We start from the raw sequence: 15554 nt of genomic DNA, 5'->3' as shown, positions 1-15554 counted from the left end.
CTGGAACCTATTATGCTCAAGCTTAACACACAATGTGAGAACTGATATATCTGGTTTATTCAATTTGCAGAGAAGCTGACAACTGGGTATTTTACTTCATTCAGTATCAAATGATGCAAAATTAATGTACACATTTTTTTATTTAACCCAGGGCATTTAAAATATATTTGTGTTTCATTGTATTTTATTTTTATTCCCTAAATGAAGTTTTTTGTTTCTTATTTATTCACAGCTGAAGCCACAATGAAGACAAGGAAGCCTTAGAAGCATTTTACAATTTTTGTTTTATTTACAAAACAAAATTATATTTACTTAATACATGCTATGTGTTTAGTCTTTTCAAATATTAAAAATTAGACCCTTAGATTAACACTGTATGATTCCTGACATAAAATTGCAACAATTTTATTTTTAAATGATTTTTTTTATTATTGAAAACTTACTTTAAATGTTTGTTTAACTGCACTTAATTTAGAACATGCACATGCCCTTTTAATATTATTTATTGATGAAGAGAATGAACATCATATAAACAATCAAAAAATTATAGTGACAAATGAATACGTTTATAGTCTAAAAGCAAGAGCTATTGGCTGATGTACTTGTGATGAACACTAGGTGGAGACGGAGGCCGCCTTTCGTGTTCAGATAAATTATCTCGCAATATCTATCAAATTGAATACATGTATTTTTCATTCAGGTTATGTCTACAAAATATGTTAATCAAGAATCAAATGCAACGCCTATTAAACTCAAATCAAATTAAATACATTTTTATGACATTTTTGCACGAGGTTAACCAGCAGATGTTTCGCTCGATAATCATCGATCGACGTTGTCAAAGTCTCAATTCGTCCTCATTTCACATTCAACAAACATATTATGTATTTCTAAAATGTTCACTGAATTTTAATTGATGTGTAAATGTAGTAAAAGCTGCCTGAATCGGGTTAAAACGTAAATGTGTGTTGATCGAGTCACTCGGTCGGTCATCCTCTAGTTTCGCCTGAATCCCAGCGCACAGTCAGGCTGGCAATGGCATGTGATTGAGGTGGAAAAGCGGTCTGGATTTTGAAGTCTGTCCTCACCACAGGACCGGGAGGAAGGGAGGGAGGCAGTCCCAAACAACGAGTCACACTTAAAGTGGACAACAGAACAATAAACTGATACTTGCTGTTATTTTGATGATTTTTGCCGCAAGGACCATGCAGTAAACTCCTGCCGTCGATCCAGGAAAACCGACGCCTGGATTCATTCAATTATTACTGACTCATGGACAGAGACGAGAAACAGCAGTCCATCCGAAAATAACTTAAAAAACTGCTGCTTGTTGCTTCTGTTTAACTTTTGGCTGCTCATTCTGTTTAAGAAAACTAGGTTGATCTGAAACTTTGCACTTTCTTATTTTTTAGGCTTTGATACGTGTTTAAATACACTATCGACGCTATTTTATATCCGTATTTCCTTATTTTATTGTATTCCATTGCCGGCGACGCTGAGTAAGTTAATGTAAACATAGATTAGAGTCGCGCGTGCGTAATTTATGTTCCAACTGTGAAACAAAGACAAATATGGGAAACTCCAAACGTTTAGTTTGAACATTGTCATACTACTGTCGCTAGTTTATCCAGCTGTATTTAAACTCTTTTTAGCTGTATGGTTTGATACCCTCATACCAACGGAAAACATTGTGACTGAGGCTCTCCTGGACTGGAGTCTTTACCTGGACGTTACCGTGGAGGGGTATCGAGCATGGAGACGGATTCAATAACCGTGGACTCGGTTCAGGGAGGCATGATTTCTTTAGACCCTGTGGTCGATGGGCTTTTGATGGACTCGTTTTGCCAGCAGCAGGGATGGGTGCGGGTGCACGGTGAGTGATATTCAGTGGCCGCGCTGGCTTCAGACCTGTTCACCTTACCTCGGTGATATAAATCACCAAAGAGGTGTTTTAAATATAATTTTGTGCTTAAATATATTTAATGACCAAATGATTTGAGGTTTAGTATTCCATAACCCTTTAATACCGAGGGCAATTCAGAGTCTTATGTTTACCGAAGCTTTGCCAGACAGGATTGTTTATGGCAAGCCGTCTTAACATTTAGCCTGTATCATTTCATTGAAATGTCTAGCGTTTCATGAGCTAGACATTTCAACAACCTTTTTTTTTTACTAAGGTTGTTCACATCTGTTGTTCATTATGTGCCAGTAGTGAACACTTGTTTATTTAGTCAGTATTACCTGAACATTATATATTAATAATTCTTCTTCTTCTAGTCATTCCCAATACTAGTAACTATGACATTGAAACAAATGGCTTGTTTTGCAGTTTAAATATATAGGGCTCTGTTGATCAGAGATCAACTATTAATTTTAAACTCAAATTTATACAAATTGCTAGTTTCATATTCCATTTCTTTCTATTCCTGGTTAGTTGTATGAGATATTAAAATTAAATTTTCAAGTGGCTTGCCATAGTACCACAGCTCTAATAGAAACATGTTGGCTTAATGGTTCATTTTCCTTCCTGTGTGTGACTTATACTGTACATTTTCAACTTAAAAAAGATACTAGGTTAAGTCATATATACTGCATACATTATACAGTGTGTCTGATGGTACAATACATTTTTTGCCTTTAGTGTGTTTGCTTTAACTCTAATGTAATTTGTAAAGAAACAATGGCATGAATATATGATAGATTTCAATGTGTGCATTATGATTTGTGGTTAAAGGAAGGGCTGTGTGGAAAATCCTGGTTACACATAATAGGATGAATGTCTGGTTGTGGATGATTATGTCTCCTAGTTGTAATAGGAGACGGGGTGCAATAGAAAAGGTTTTAGCACATTGTTGACAAACATGAAAATGCCTTCTTGTCATGGTTTCAATTAGAGTTTTAAGAGGGGTTGTTAGTTTGTTAATGCACATGCACAATTTTAATTCTGATTTACAAGACAGAGTAATAGTAAGCCATGGTTACTGATTGTGTTTCCAGATCTGTGTTGTTAAATAAAGCTTCTTTAAGGCTGTGTGCACCCTATAGACATGTTGCCAGGGGCTGTTGTCATGGCAGCCTGTTGTCTTCTTATTTAAGGATGTAAGTCGAAACCAGGGACTTCACATGAAAGACAGGACATCCAGTTCTGTCCACCCACTGTCACTGACTCCTCATCTCATTTTCCATCCCCACTAATTCTGAGCTGGACCAACTAAAATCAAGTTCTAAAAATTCTAATATAGATCAACCAACAAATTAAAGGTTAAGTTCCCTTAAAAATAAAAAGTGTCATAATTTACTCTCAACCTCATGACATTCCAAACCCATATTATTTTCTTTCTTCTGTGGAGCACGAGGAAAAATGTAGAAATTTTACAATATTTTTTTTTCCATGCGCTTAAAATGAATGAGAACTGAAGTTTCAAGCTTTAAAAAAGGACACAAAAGCACCATAAATGTATAAGAAAATTGGTCCATTTGACTTGTGGACATGTTCTGTGTTTTCTGAAATCATATGATAGATAATCTAGATGTGCTCTGTAGCTCATTTTCATTAGTAGCAATTCCTGATTTGTTCAAGAGAGACCAATCTTGAAATGGTAAAGTTCACAAAACAAGTCTAGATTTTGAATCCGACTGACTCAATGAGTTAACTCAATGGATACAATGAGTAATGAACAATCAATGAATAGTCAAGCACTTTTATGACTTCATACAACTTGGAATATAGTCATACGGACAACTATTATAATAATTTTATAACATTTTGAAATCAGCGGCCATCACAGTCTTTCGAATAACTCCTTTTGTGTTCCATGGAACAAATAAAGTCATTTGGAACGACATGAGGATGAGTAAACTATGACACAATTCTCATTTTGGGTGAACTATCCCTTTGTTTTGAAATACAGAGCAGTTTAATCTTATTTTCCAGGCCCGCACTGGGGAAAAGTTCAAATCCAGATGATGTGTTGTAATGTGCAAAGAATTCACGTTTTCTCTGTTCATGTGCTGTCCAACACCTCATGACATAATTTTAATTTCTTTGGTATTTGTCTTTAAATCACTCCCACTGGTGTAAGCTCAAACTCGCAGTGAGACAGAAGTGAGTCATTACTGACAGTCAGCGAGCAGTCAGACCTCTCCAAAGCTGGCCTCAGCATGGATGTCATATCCGTAATTAAATGACCACAGCAGCTACATGCTCATCATGTTAAACATCCCTTTTTCAGATAGAGGGAAGTGACAGTTTTAAAATAATTAGCAGAGCAGGGGCTGTAGTTTTGGTGTTGTTCATTCAATGACTAGTTATTACTAGGAAGTCTAATAGCAATAACAAGTCACTGAGTGACACTAATAATATAAACTGTTCTGTTGTAGTTCATGTTCCTCCCACACAGGCTTATTCAAGGCCCAATTGTGTTCTGTAAATGTTGTTTATGCGCTTTAAATGTGGGGTTTGTATTGCATTAGGTAGCCTATTCTGTGCACTTTTTGGGTTTGTTGTTGCCTGGAGTGAAATTTTGGAAATATATAAATGCTTCCTCCAGTCGTTTACACAAAGCTCAGGGTTGGCGGGTGTGTAGATTTGGCATCTGTTTGGGCCTGCTGCTTCAAAAAGTTCGCCTACATCCACCGAGTTTCTTACATCATGCCCCTTATATTGAAATGGAAAGGTCCGGGACGGTTCTGCCATGGTGGATGAAAATGAATGCTGTTGAATATTTGAGAAGTTGCTGCTTAGATGTGTTTAATCTTGTAGAGGAAGCCGAGAGAGGGTGGGGAGGGGTGGGAGTGAATGGTGGGATTGTGTTAGCGGCGGACGGCTCAGGATGTGCGCCCCACTGCACCACCTCCCCTCCGCCCAACGTGAACTGTTCGTTCGTTCATTGTAGCTGTCAGCAGACAGGGCCGGCTGTGATGTAAGCAGACCGTTCCGAGAATGACCTCAGTGGACTGGATTCCAAAATTCCAGAGCAACCGGCACCAGTGCGTTCATTGTGGCATTCCAGAGCTGAAATAGCTCAATAAGGATGCTGGCCGGCTTCTCTCCCGCTCACTTCCCTTATGTATCTGTTAAAAATAATGTTTTCCATGCCAACTTGTCTATTCATGGACTTGTTTTGGCCACGGCTGTTCTTCTCAGCGGTGGTTACGAAACATTTCCGTGTGTACAGCAGAGCTGCTTTTAGCGGTCACATTTTATTTTAAGATCCACCTCTCGCTATTAACAAACTAGGGCTGCATGATAAATCGTTTCAGCATCGATATCGCAATGTTTAGTAGGCCTATACTGATCATTATATTTATATTGATCATTTTCTTTGCTGACATACCGGCACCGTGTCTACACCGGACGCGACAGCGATATCCATTTTAAATAAATTTAGTAGCAGAGCTACTGCATGTGATTTTCAGTGCTGGAAATCCATTTATCCTAAACTTCCGTGTCATTGAGGAGAGCGCAGGTCACGGTTGCTTAGCAATGACAGATGCCACGCATTTTTAGGCGTGTCTTGTGAATGGGCCCCAAAGTCTGTCTACACTGGATGCGACAAAGTGACGGATGCTAGTCATATGAACTTTGTGTCAGTATGTCATAAATAGAACAATTTTTGTGTCGCGCCGCATCCAGTGTAGTCAGTCACACAGCATCACTGATTATATTGAGTTCTATTGTATTTTGTCGCATCACCTCGTGCCGCTTGCGTCCAGTGTAAACACGGTGAGAGCCACACAGATGCACTTGAACACTGAATTCCATTCACTTCCACTACTATTTGTGTCTGGAATGACACGTATGCACGAAACTGTCAAAATGCATGTCTCTGCAAGTATCCTTGTAAAAAAAAAAAAAACAGTTGCTTATGTCTTAGGTGAAGGTAAACAATTGAGAAAGATAACAATAACAGCAGTTTAATGTCCCTGTTGCTTTCTGTGAAAAATCACTTTTGTACCTTTAAGACAGATTTATTAGATTTAATTTACAGTGAAGACTATGCAGTGTAATTTTACATTTGATTATTCAATTTCTGTTCCTGAATACTGTTAGACTTGCCTTAAAAATATAAAGCACTGTTTATTTCATTTTCATCTTTTCCTTTGATTTATTCACCTACAAAATCACCCCAGTCATTGATTTTATTTTTTTTCCCATATTTCAATATCGCAGAAAAACAAAATATCGCAACAAGTTTTTTGCAGTATCGTGCAGGCCTATAACAAACCGTTAACTATGACTTTTGCCTCAATAAAATCCTAATTTGTTGCTTATTAGTTAGCAAGATAGTTGTTTAGTTTAGGTATGTGGGTAGGATTAGGGATGTAGAACATGGTCATGCAGAATACGTTCTTTATACGTACTAGTAAACAGCCAATATACTAGTAATATGCATGCTAATAAGCATCTAGTTAATAGAGATAATTGGTCCCTATACTAAAGTATTACCGTTTTAGCAAGTTGGGGTCAACTGTGCCGCTGATCTGTATGTTGAAGTTAGGGATACACTGCTTATAATTAAATATTATAATTAAATTAAAATTCGACACTATTTTGTCAAATATAAATGAAAAGCTAAAACACTAAGAAACTATTGTTAATGCCACACTGCAACATGTGGAAGTACTGTATGAAAAATAGATATTCATTTTGAGATGAAGACTGCAAGACTATTTGATTAAAAATACAGTAAAACAGTTGACCCTTCAGAAATAATTCTTATATGCTGTTTTAGTGCTCAAGAAACATTTCTTCTCAGTGTTGAAAACTGCTGTGGTGTTCATTTTTTGTCAAAACTGTGATCAATTTTTTAGGATTCTTTGATGAATAGAAAGTTCAGCAGCATTAGTTTCAAATGCAAGTCTTTTGCAACATTATAAATGTCTAGTCTCTTTTGATTAATTTAATGCATCCTTGCTAAATAAGTGTAATTTATTGACCCTATACTTTTAATGGTAGTGTGCATATCCATTTTTGATATTGATAAATGAAACAAATCCTTCATGTTGGCCAATGTAAGCTGTGTATCTATGGATCAGTAGAGCAGCAGCGGTCTCTAATTTTGTTTTTAAGTTTCTGCATCCAAGGTTCTGTTTAAAATTCATTTGCAAAGTCAGATTTAATTAAGTTTAAATGACTAAATGTGTCCTTGACTTGGCTCTCCATTAATCCCTGATTTTCAGTCTATTAAGCACCTTATAGATAAGGATTAGGCCCTGTTTAATGCGGATTGTGGATGCTCACTTTGTCATTTACTTGGAGAAAGACTCTCGTGTCTAAGCTTATTAAAGGTTTGCTGGAAACAGGGAAAAAGAGGAGCGTAACACCAACTCTTGAGGAACCGACTGAGATAATGACAGTGTTTCAGTGATTTCTGTCACGAGTGATGAGTTGTGTGGAATACATGCTGCCTAGTAAAGTTCCTCATCAAGTTTGATGCAGTGCCCACTGCCCAGGTACTCCACATCAGCGTGTTGGTGAGTTGCCTGCGGTGCTGAACATTCAGTTTGAAAAGCCCTTTAATTGGAGAGTCCTGAATTGAGTTCACTGAGTCACAAGAGTTTCACATGCTCGACTGATGCACCAGGCCGGCTGCTTTGCTTCCTTTCCCAAGGCTGGTTCAAGGGTGCCTTTGTCTCCTTAGATCTTCCAAAACAACATACTGATAGTTCTGGGCATGTCATCTGTTAAATAAAAAAATAAATAGATAAATACTTCTTTTTTTTTTTTTTTTTTTTTGATTGATGCTTTGGTTTTAGGGGGGAATGTTTTGAGGGTCAAGAGTGCGGTGGTCTGGTGTTTCCAAGGAGACGAAAGCAGGTATCTGTCAGTTCTCCACCCTTTCCTTTCACTCATGGAGACTGAGTGGCTGGAAGTCAATGTCCTGGGATTCCAGGCGTTACCTGAAAACACAGGAAACCCCCTTTCCTGTTTTCCTGATCATTCTTGGATAAATATTTTGCTCCTAGTCTTGCCATAAAACGTGATGGTGAAGAACATTATAATGCTCTGTATTTTTTTTGTATTACTACATGATTTTCTAGAAGACTTGATACTTGTTTGTCAATCATAGCATTCTGTGGTCAAATATTTTTCTGTAATGACCACTAGCTGTGGTAGTTTCATATCTTGTGTATTACTCTGGGGTCTGTTCTCACAAAATAAGCTTATTTCTGATCAATATTTTATGTTCATTTTTTTATTTATTTGGTAAGTAGTCATGCAATAAGCAGGATAATGTACAATAAGGTGGTCATCATCACAAAATAAACCCTTTCAGGATTATACAAGATCCCTTTGTTTCGGTTTGAGGTCCCAATCACCCAATTGAGACTTATTTTTATAATGAAAACCTGATTGGACAATATCACTTACACAGTGATGTGCTAAAATTAAAAATGTGTTTTAGTGCATCAGAAATTACAGTTTATACTAAAATAAAAATTGCATTTTATTTTTAAAGTAACTAAATTTGATAATTTTTTTACCTTTTTTTTTTTTTTTAGAATTTCTGTCTTGTATTAATTATAATTAAATATATATAAAAAATATTAAAATGTCTCAGTTTTATATTGCATGTCTTGAATTTTTTACCATGTGTTTGCCATGCAAATAGCCTAGTTGCTTTCAGTGTTAAAAGCCAATAAACAAACAAGAATATTTATTTTTAAAATTAGTTTTAGATTATAACTTTTACATATGTTTTCATTTTATATATATTTTTTTATAATTTAATTGCTTTAATTTATGTGACATTTTGCGTGTAGTTTTCAGCCTAAAATGTTTGGTGGGGAAAATGCTGTGCAATGCTACTTTTAAATTATTGCTGCTGTTCAATTAGCTTTGTTTTGATTCTGGAGTTTGATTTGATATTTGGCTTGTTTCTAGTGACTAATGATTTTGTTACCCTCATATTTTTAAATTAGCTACTTATGCATACAATCGAACTTTGCGTTAACTTTTTTTCTTTATAAATGACTTGGGAATGTCTGTTTTATACCCCGATAACCTCTGCAGCTTGTGTTCTCCCATCTGAACATTAATTCCACGTGCAAGAGATCTCATGAAAGAATTCCTGCCACTCTGGGCTATCGATTAGAGCGTGTCAGCAGACCGGTGGCATGTGCTTCCTGCCTGCTCTTTTAAAGACTCTGATACAGGAGTGTTACTCCCCCCCCCCCCCCCCCCAGGACTCATGGATTGTCAGAATTGATTGGCTTAATTGGTTTGACTGCGATAACACCCCTAGGGTTAAACAACATCCTTTTGTTAACCAGCTCATGTCTCCGCATTAGAAATGCACTGAGGATTTTGGTGCCTTTGAATTTCTACGGTTGGAATGAGACTCATCTGTGCCTGTAAGTAGGCCAATCCAATTATAATATTCTTGAATTTGTATTTATCCAGTGTAGCTGTGCATTCGGTGATAATTCATTAGAAGTTGCTCAAGGTCGGGCTGTATCCTCCGAGCGGCGTATTCTATTAATTAACTGCTCTCTTGCCCTGGGTTAATGTAACTCGTGTGTTTTATCACAGCCCTTTGATGGATGTGATTCATTACGGGTGAGCAGGTCGAATGCAAAAATGCATCAATAAAGCTTCCGCTCATCTGGAATCATCTGAGCCAAGCTGTCAAGAGGGAGGTATATCTTCCCTGGCCTGTTTGGTACACCTGCCATTGATAAAGATACACATGGTTGGCAGATACGGGGGAAGAAAATGAGCAAGATATCCTGAGGGAAACGATAAGGGATAGAGGAACGTGAGAAAGACGAGGCGTTCTGATCCAAGATAAACCTTCAGGTTTTTTTTGTTTAACATTCAGCGCTGCTATAATTGATGACTGCTCATATTTGGTAGCCACTTCCTCATCGTAAAAGCCTAGATGGTAATTTTCCACCTGTCTGCTCTGATTCACCATGACCACTCTGAGCAAAAATGCCTGAATAAAATGGATAATAAAAGCCACTCTCCACTCTGACGTTCACAATCTCATGTTACTGACAGAGACTCATGTGACGCCAAGGTTATTTGATATGCTTTCACAGGAACCAGAGTCCTCAGCGTTTAGATTTCGCCCTCAGCAGCACCTTCATGTTAGTCTGTTCTAAAGCTTTTACCGTTTGGATTTGTAGGTACACTTAAGGCAACCGCATTTGTTTAGGAAGGCTTGGCGTATGTAAACATTGACCCTGAAGGGATTTCAACATCTTTGTTCCAATAAATTTGGAGCAGGAATTATAGAGCTCTGGTTCAGCACATGGTTTGCTCAGTCCACTAAGCACATATAACGTAATGTCTGTCATACACAATGCTTTACTTTAGCTGGCTTGTTTGAGGAAAGCATGAGGGACTGAATGACATCATGATGCATAACAAGGCCCCTCCCATTAGCAATGCTAGCGTTTGATTGGTCGACACCAGCTGTGTGTGTCCATGTGTGTGCTCTCTTGCATGTCTTCCTCTGGAAGATGGATGGTTGGTAGGTGTAGCTGCTGTTTTGTAGTGGGCTTGATGGCAGCAGTTGCATTATACCAAGCAATCATTTTGTCCTTGGTCAAAATTTTTCCTACTGATTATCATTATTTAAAAAAATATATATATTACTGCAATGCAGAAGTCATATTTTTTTGGTATAGTAAATAAATATGGTTTATACTTTACATATGTACAAGTATATAATTTATTTCACATTACAGTTAATAAAATACTTTTTATATCACAGTAGGCTACCTATAATTGGAAAGGGGAAGTTTTAATAATGCAAAAAAAAAATTAATTGAGGCTTCATTTATTTAATCAAGAATGTATAAATATAGTAAAACTGTAATATTGTGAAATATTTTCATTCAAAATGACTGTTTTCTATTTTGAGAATTTAAAATGCAATTTATTTCTGTGATGGCAAAGATGAATTTTCAGCATCTATCACTCCAGTCTTCATGTCACACGATCCTTCAAAAAACATTCTACTATTCATCAATGATTTGGTGCTCGAGAAACTTTTCTTATGAATGTTGAAAATTGTTGTGCTGCTTTATTTTGTGGAAACAAATACATATTTTTGGAAACTAATACAAATTTTTACTGACTCCAAACTTTTGAACTGTACACAGATCCGACCAAACACAGATCCGACCAATCACTGGATCCGATCAATCAATGTAATTCATTGATGATTCTGAGGAAATTTATTTTTGATAAATTAAAAAAAGTAAATTGCATTACTTATGTATGTCTTATCAGAATGTGCAGTTTTTGTATTCAGCTCATTGTGTTCTTTGTGCGTATTGTTAAGCTGTTCAGTTCATAGTAATATGAATTATTTTGATGGTTGAGGGTTTTTTTTTTTTAGGTTCAATTTTGGAACAATTTTGGTTCTTTGATTTAGGTTGCCAATTTTATTCAGTGTAAAATCTGGGTCGGAAAGCAAAAGCCATTGAAAACCACTGTTCCTTAATAGTGAGCCATTACAGACATTATCTATAATATGGGTGCCAGACAGGTCTGTCAGAAATGACAGTCAGGTCTTACTCTTTGAATCTTGAAATTGCGTGTTTCAGCTTGACGGTTGTTATGGTGCGCTGTTTGCTCTGCAAATGACTGGTAAGAGTCACAGATCACACTTCACTGCTTAGCAATGCTGTGCAAGCTGCCAAAAGAGAGCAGAGCACAAATGAAAGTCTAAAAAAAAAATCAGACTTCCCTTAGTGTGTTTCATGCACTTTGCAGGCCCTAAGGATATTAGGCAACTCTGAAAGCCCCTATTTGATTCGTTGATCGAGAACGGCTAAATGGGGTCAGGCGCTGCGGGCTCCTCCGAGTCTGACTGACCGAAGTCTACTGTGGGAAGCATCCAGAGTTTTACCATGCTAATGTACAACTACAGTACCACAATTGAAAAAGCTCTACGGTTACTTCATAAAAGATTTCAGATGCCTATCACTTAGTCCGAGATAAGCCCCATTGATGTGGCGCCTTCGCATAAATAGACGTCTACATCATTAAGACATTGAAGGTATGTGTACAGGGCGTGTATGTTTGCCGTTTCGTTTGCTTTCAACATTATCTAGTTGTGTACATTTTGTAAATGCATTGTCAGTCTTGTTTTGTGCATCACTGTTAAATGTCTTTCCAGGTTTTGTGTGGGCCATCTCATCTATTTTGCACAAGACCTTTAGTCTTGTGTTTCCACTCAGTCTGTTACTATCTTATCAGGGCTTTGCAGTGAACGGCTTTAGAAAGCGGCTCAGCTGGACTGGACACTTACAGTGAGGCAGGTGAAGCCGAGCTCTTGTTCCTGACATCCTTTTCCCATCTTAAAGAGTCCTTTGAGGCACAAACAATAGGGCAGCAGTTCTCCAAAAAGTACTCCAAAAGGGTCATAATTTTCCTCTTAGTTCTCAAATGTAAAGGGCTATTCTTAGTAAGATCGAAATAAAAATGTTAAAGTGAGCTCACATAGAAAATTAAATTCTGTCGTCACTGAGTGCTGCAGTGATGACATGTTTTTGTAGGCCAACCGAGAAGTTCAGTCTGATTCCTCAACAAAAACCCATTGATTTTTTTCCATTCGCTTTTGGATTATTAAAGAAGATAACAAACAATTATGTATTTTACATGTTTCACAAATTAACACAACTTTCATGAATATTGAAGACTAAGTTCGAATGTCAGAAATACAAAGATAAACATAGGTATTAAGCTTCCAACAACTCTTTCAGTCTGTTATTAAAAAGCATTTTCCTTGAAAGATTGAGTTAAAATATTTTGCAAGAGCATGATTAGGGATGGGTACCGAAACTCGGTATTAAATCAGTCTCGGGGCTAAATTATGAAAGACCGGAGTATCGATAAGCTCTGACGTTATTGGTACTTCTGTCGGTATTGGAGAAATTAAGAAAACACACATACATTTATTGTTGCTCGCTCTCTCTCTCTCTCTCTCTCTCTCTCTCTCTCTCTCTCTCTATATATATATATATATATATATATATATATATATATATATATGTCGCCAGCTGTTTTTATGTGCAATAATATTCAAACATTTGTCTATGGATGCATTTTTGCTATGCGCAATTCAGAAGCCAGATCGTGCTCACGCGGATGAGCTTCAGCACACGCAACATGAAAGTCCTGTTTGATAGAAGAGAGAACCAACTATTCAAACATCTGCTCACACTTTAGGCCTGTGGCTGTTATATTAAGCTAAGTATTATTTTTTTCGATTTTGGCTTCCAAGGATTATAGCCGCATTTCTTCTAGCAGGCTGAAATGTGTGTGCGCGCGTGTGCCTGCGCGGCGGCGTGCTCCAAAACGGACAAGCAAAGTCACTTTGAGCTTCGGGCGCGTCGAAATAACACACTAAAATATGCCAAAAAATACGCACACAATGTGTCAAAATGGCCGGTTATGAGAGTCTTCACTTTTATGTTTTAAGTGGACGAGAACAGCTGGGATAAAATCCGATGCGTGTCAGTATATTGTGTTAAAGTGTCAGACTGGAGCCTGAGCCATCAATGTTAATCCAAGAACAAAATGCAAAGAGAAAATCACCCTCAACTCTTAATCTGAACAACGTTATAGCTTATCTATCAGTACATACAGTGAAAACTATGCAGTGCTCATTTACATTTGATTACTTTTGTAACTATGACTTACCTGAACATTAATATTAGTAGACCTTCATGGAAAAATGAAAGCACTGTTTATTTCATTTCGTTTGTGTGTTTGTTTTATTGTATTTGTCAGTTTGTTTTACTTTGTTTCTTTGTTCATGTTGTTACTGTATCTTATGTATATAAAACACTAAAAATACCTGCACACTGGTGCATTTACAAATTGATGAATTGCAGGCATTTTTAGTGTTTTATATACATAAGATAAGATACTGTAAGAATATGAACAAAGAAACAAAGTAAAACAAAAAGTACCGATAAGAATACCGTTGAAGTACCGGATCGATAAGCAGTATCGATAAGAGTAGTAATACTGTTAAAACCTTAACGATACCCATCCCTAAGCATGATTATAAACACATTGAGTAGATGAGTTTACTTGTTTATTGTGATTGTTTAATGTCCCTGACAAACTCAATAGTACATTAAGCCACTTGGTAGCAACTGCCCTTTTTAAAAGCTTAAAATAAATCACAAGGGATTTTTGTTTTATGTCATAGAATAAAACGGGAAAATATCTTGAGCTTGTGTTAACCACAGACCTTATTTCAGGCATTTAACCCATTTAAAAAAAAAAACCCATAGCCTTCAGGACGATGGAACCGAAAGTGGCAAAATGCTAAATTGTTTCCGGATTTTGGCCTACAAAAGTATGTCATCCCTGCAGCACTCTATTTGCAAAGCCTCATGTTGTTCCAAGCTTGAATAAATGCCAAAAACAGAAGATATTTTGAAGAGCATTGGAGACCATTAACTTTCATTGTATGGACAAAAACATTAAGACATGTTTCAAAACACCTCAATTTTGTTTCACAGAAGAGGGTTCCAAGTCTATTTCTTAGATTTTTGTTTGAAAGCAACATTACGTCCGGGCTGTTGTTGATGCCCGTTTGAGCCTGCTGTATGGAGGAGGAGACGGAATTTTTTTTTTCAGCCTCCACACTGGGGTGATGTCTGGGGGTGGCAGGATTTCCCCTACTTAAGAGCCAAAGCGAGAGCACTAACCTATGTGTGGGTTAAAAATACACACGCCTCTGTTTCTGGGGGGTCTGTCCTTGCTGAGAGAAATAAATGCATGGAAGAATTCATCCATGACTGTGTATTTACTGTACTAATGGGATGTTGCCAGGAACTAGGGCTGGTCATTCCATCAGATATTCACAATATAATTATACAGTTAGCAGCATCATTAATATCATTATTAATATGCTTTTTCATGCAATTTATTTTTATTTCAGGGATTTCTTTTTTTTGTTGTTGTAAACTTACAAGTGTAGGTGTGTTATGATGGATGTTTTAATAGTGCCTCTTTTTAAATGACAAAACATCCAAACTCTTACAGACTTGGTTCATTTAAATTAGGGGTGTCACGGTACATTTATTCGTACCGAACCGTCACGTCACGGACATCTGTGTTCGGTGCATGAGGCCTTACGACGAATACATGCAATTCACCCCCAATCCAGAAGGGGGCACCCGCTGTAATGCAACACTGTTTGATAACCGCCAGCAGAAGAACAGCGACTCTCATGAGTTGTGCACTTGAAAACAAAGCCCACTAGACAGTGACCATGTGCTGATTCTGAACGAGTCTCTCAAATAGACTGACAAAGAAGTACACTTTAAAGGCTTGCGCACTCAACTGTTTGTGAAATGGGGCTTTGTGCTCGTGTATCCTAGCTCTCTCAGTCATCACAAATCCAAATATTCCATAATATTTCCATATTTTCGATGTAACGTATAGGACTGTGCGATTTGGGGAAAAATATCAAATTGCGATTTTATTTTTAAAAATTTTTTACATATTGCGATTGTGATTTGATTTGCGATTTTCAAATTTGCAAAGTCAAGCTTCAGCTCAATATTGTCAATAA

General features: G+C 37.1%; 1 protein-coding gene across 2 annotated transcripts in view; it reads left to right on the top strand.

The window, feature by feature from the left end:
• The first annotated feature begins 1018 nt into the window (after positions 1-1018).
• Positions 1019-15554, top strand: part of LOC306846623 (ras GTPase-activating protein nGAP-like) — a 77947-nt gene continuing 63411 nt past the window's right edge. For both annotated transcript variants that reach the window (XM_079380112.1, XM_079380111.1), the window contains exon 1: positions 1019-1873. In XM_079380112.1, the coding sequence (XP_079236238.1) occupies positions 1753-1873 (121 nt within the window). In that variant the 5' untranslated portion in view covers positions 1019-1752. The remainder of the gene's footprint in view (positions 1874-15554) is intronic.

Source organism: Barbus barbus, assembly GCF_936440315.1.
Source record: "Barbus barbus genome assembly, chromosome: 26".
Classification (NCBI taxonomy): domain Eukaryota; kingdom Metazoa; phylum Chordata; class Actinopteri; order Cypriniformes; family Cyprinidae; genus Barbus; species Barbus barbus.
This window is presented reverse-complemented; position numbering and strand designations above follow the sequence as displayed.